At 43.6% G+C, this 3,267-nt stretch overlaps 2 protein-coding genes across 2 annotated transcripts; one reads left to right on the top strand and one right to left on the bottom strand.

Moving 5' to 3' along the window:
- Positions 1-232: 232 nt before the first annotated feature.
- On the bottom strand, positions 233-2,203 carry LOC117145946. The gene is made up of 3 exons (XM_033311828.1): positions 2,154-2,203; positions 1,697-1,702; positions 233-386 (listed from the first exon to the last, which is right to left on the bottom strand). Exons 1-3 carry the CDS (start codon positions 2,201-2,203, stop codon positions 233-235), a joined length of 210 nt encoding a protein of 69 aa, XP_033167719.1.
- On the top strand, positions 1,711-1,914 carry LOC117145947. Its single transcript, XM_033311829.1, has one exon. The coding sequence runs from the start codon at positions 1,711-1,713 to the stop codon at positions 1,912-1,914; it is 204 nt and encodes a 67-aa protein (XP_033167720.1).
- Positions 2,204-3,267: the final 1,064 nt, after the last annotated feature.

Raw genomic sequence — 3,267 nt, forward strand, 5'->3', positions numbered from 1 at the left:
TATAATTGGCTCAAATTTATAGAAGTAAAATTTAAAATTCAATTAATATATATATTCTCTTGATAGGAAACTGAAAACTATAATAAAAGAAATTCAACTAGCTTATTTTAAATACAACTTGTTGTTTTTCAGTGAACTCAGCCTCCGGCTGGCCATAAAAATATTCGCCACTGTTAAATGGGAACAGATTGTCGCATGGTGATGCAGTTGCACCTGGCAAGCTGTTGCACCTCTAAGCCAGCAAGCCACCCAGGGCACTTCGATGGCAGCTCGGCCTCCACTTTTCCCGGGGCATTAGCCTTTTATGCCGCAACGTTGATGTTGCAGCTTCAGTTGCTCGCCCGCGGCAACCTTCACACCTATGCACATGACGCACTCGTATTGTACACAGAAATGCTAGAAAATAGAAGGAAAATGGCATAGGAAAGGAAAAGAAAAGAAAAGCGCAAATAGGATCAAGGATAACAAGGGCATAACAAATGCAATGCAGCCAAGTGGCATGGGAGCATTGCAAATGCTTTTAAAGCAATACTTGATGCCAGCTGATTGAGTGGCTAATGGGCTGGCTTTTAACCGAAGGAAGCCAAGAAGGAAGTTTCACTGGGTCACGATGGCTAATTGGCACGTGCTCGGACCCCAAATGCTCCATTAACTTAGTTTTAGTTTCAATTTAAAAAAAAATTATACCTATAACTGAAATGTAATATCGGGAATGTATACCTTTTCACCCCAAAATTGTAGTTCCGTCTAGAATGTCATTATTACTACGACTTTTTTAAATTAGGAAGAAAAAATGCTTAGAAAGTATATTTTACAATTAATAGCTTTCTCAAAGTTTCCCCAAATTAAATTTGCTGTAAATTAATCATCATTTAAGATATTTCTTTTCGGTGTGGCTATGACATTTGTGCATTTGTCTTGCAGTGGAAATTTGTTTGCCGGGTGAAAAAAGCTAGCTTATTTCATTTTAATTGCTTCACAGTCGCAGGACTCGACACACACACACACTCAAAAGGAGAGAGAGGATAAGACACACACACACAATCAACTAATGCGGTTGTGTGCCATCCTTTTGTGGGATTGTGTGTGTGCTCATTAAAAAGCGAGGCAGCTACGCAGAAAAGCGACATTTGCATAAAATGCCAGTGTGTGTGTGTGTGTGTGTCCCGAAAGCTGGAAAAGCGTGCCACTGACACACAACTGTCACTCACACGCACGCAGACACAGGACTCTCCTCCCACTCACACAAGCCAAGTCAAAACTTGCAAATTTTAATGCATCACAAGATTTCAACAACTTCCTATGTCTCACAAGCCGAAAAATCATCACCAGCAGGCTCGCAGCTCGCAGCTTGAAGCTGGAAATAAAGAAAATCTCCCACTGTCATGTCACGTGCCTTTTCCCTTCCCCACTGCCATATTTTCTTGCCACCCCGCCTCCATGGCTTGAATCCGTTCGAGGCTCATTAAAAGTGCCTGCCGTTTTGGCCCTGGGGCAGCCAGAGTTTTCGGCTCTAATGAAGTTTCCCTTAAAAGGATGCCCCCTAATCGGACCGAGACCCCTCTATTTGCAGGGTATGTTTGATGGGCGGCACGGACTGCCATTAAATTGTCGTTTCCTTTTTTACGCAGCAAACTGCTTGAATGATTGACAGCTGGACATTGTGGCTGAGTGAATAACTCACAGGCCGACAGGCTGGCCGCTTGATTTATGGGGGCGTGCCCCGGACAGCCGTGCTTTGGCGCTCAATTAAAACGGAACCAAAGTCAAAAGTCACCGAGCGACATGGGAAACGCACGGAGTCCTAGTTCTAGCTGCGATGGATTAACACATCTCCCGGGGCAACATCTTCTCTCCGGGCGACAACAACCCTCATGGCAAGGTCTTTTGCTCGGAGGCTGGCCTGTCATATAAATCAAGCATAATCAACGCGAAATGCGGCTTGACTCTCCATAGATGGACTTCGATGCGAGATTCCCGGATAAGCTGCACTCGAAGAAAAAGCGCTACGCTAGCTATCGATGGGAATATTGAAGCAAGTCAGTATACTAACTTAACAATTTTGAGTTTGTGGTCATTACTATCATCTGCTCATTTACTAAATTAATATCAAGCTATTTATTATTATCCTACTATACCACAATTAAAGTCACCCTCTTTTCTCGCTGTGCACGAGAGGGGTGAAGACAACCGCGGGGCGCATAAATCTAAATTACACTGAACCACCAAGGGGATTGCGGCTGCGAACTACAAGTATGAGGGAAAGTCGGCTCAAGATCCAAATCTCCCCGAATGATAGATAGAAAGTGAGTGGAAATTGCTGGCACTCGTTTGCTTTGTTTGTTTGCTTGTTTGCTTGTTCGAAATGTTTTCTAATCGGCCAAGGAGTCGTTCGTTCACACCTCCGCCCGGCATGAGGGTTCCTTAATTGCGAGTTATTGATGAGCCCCCCGCCCGCCACACAACTCCACACTCGAGCACCAACTACTAACCACTAAACATTCAATTTTCAGGAAAACACAGCACCTTCGGCAGTGTGGGAAAAGAAAAATCCGTAATATGAACTGTCAGCAAAATGAACCTTATGAAAAGTCATTGACAGGAGCACCACAACAACGACAGCAGTCGGGGTTATCCTGTGCCCAGGTCCTTCAATAGGTGCGTGTGGGCGTAAACGGCAAAAAGTGAGATGCAGAGCAGGGTCTTCAATGCGTATGTGTGTGTATGAGGAAAAGGGACAAGGAGAGAGAGAGAGGGAGCAAAAAAACAGACAGAGAAAGGTAGACAGAATCTCATTTGCGGTCATGTTGGCGTGTCAAAAGCGGACAACAATGACAACCTCAGGAGCAGAAACCAGAGCGGCAACACCAACGCCATGGGCAACAACAAGGTTATCAGGCTTTTCCACTTCCACACCATATGGCAACCATTTGCCTGCACATTATAAGAAGGAGCAGCCAAGGCGGAAATATTGCTCCGTGACGGGGATCAATGAACTCGATATACCCTCTCTTTTTGAATGCACCGATGACGCATTTCAGTTTACAGATTACTATCTTTCATCATATTGTGTGCATACAATGGTTCTGCTGATTAGTGAACCTCGAAATCATCTAGCCAACTCATGAAGTTACTTAATTAAAAATTTTCCTATCAGATCATAAGCCTAAATATATTTCTTGGAAACCAATACTCATTAAACTCAATGCTTGCTATTCTACAAATATTTAGGTATTAATTTCTTTAGAAGAGTATAATTTTAGCAGA

Source organism: Drosophila mauritiana, chromosome 3R, assembly GCF_004382145.1.
Source record: "Drosophila mauritiana strain mau12 chromosome 3R, ASM438214v1, whole genome shotgun sequence".
In the NCBI taxonomy this organism is placed as follows: domain Eukaryota; kingdom Metazoa; phylum Arthropoda; class Insecta; order Diptera; family Drosophilidae; genus Drosophila; species Drosophila mauritiana.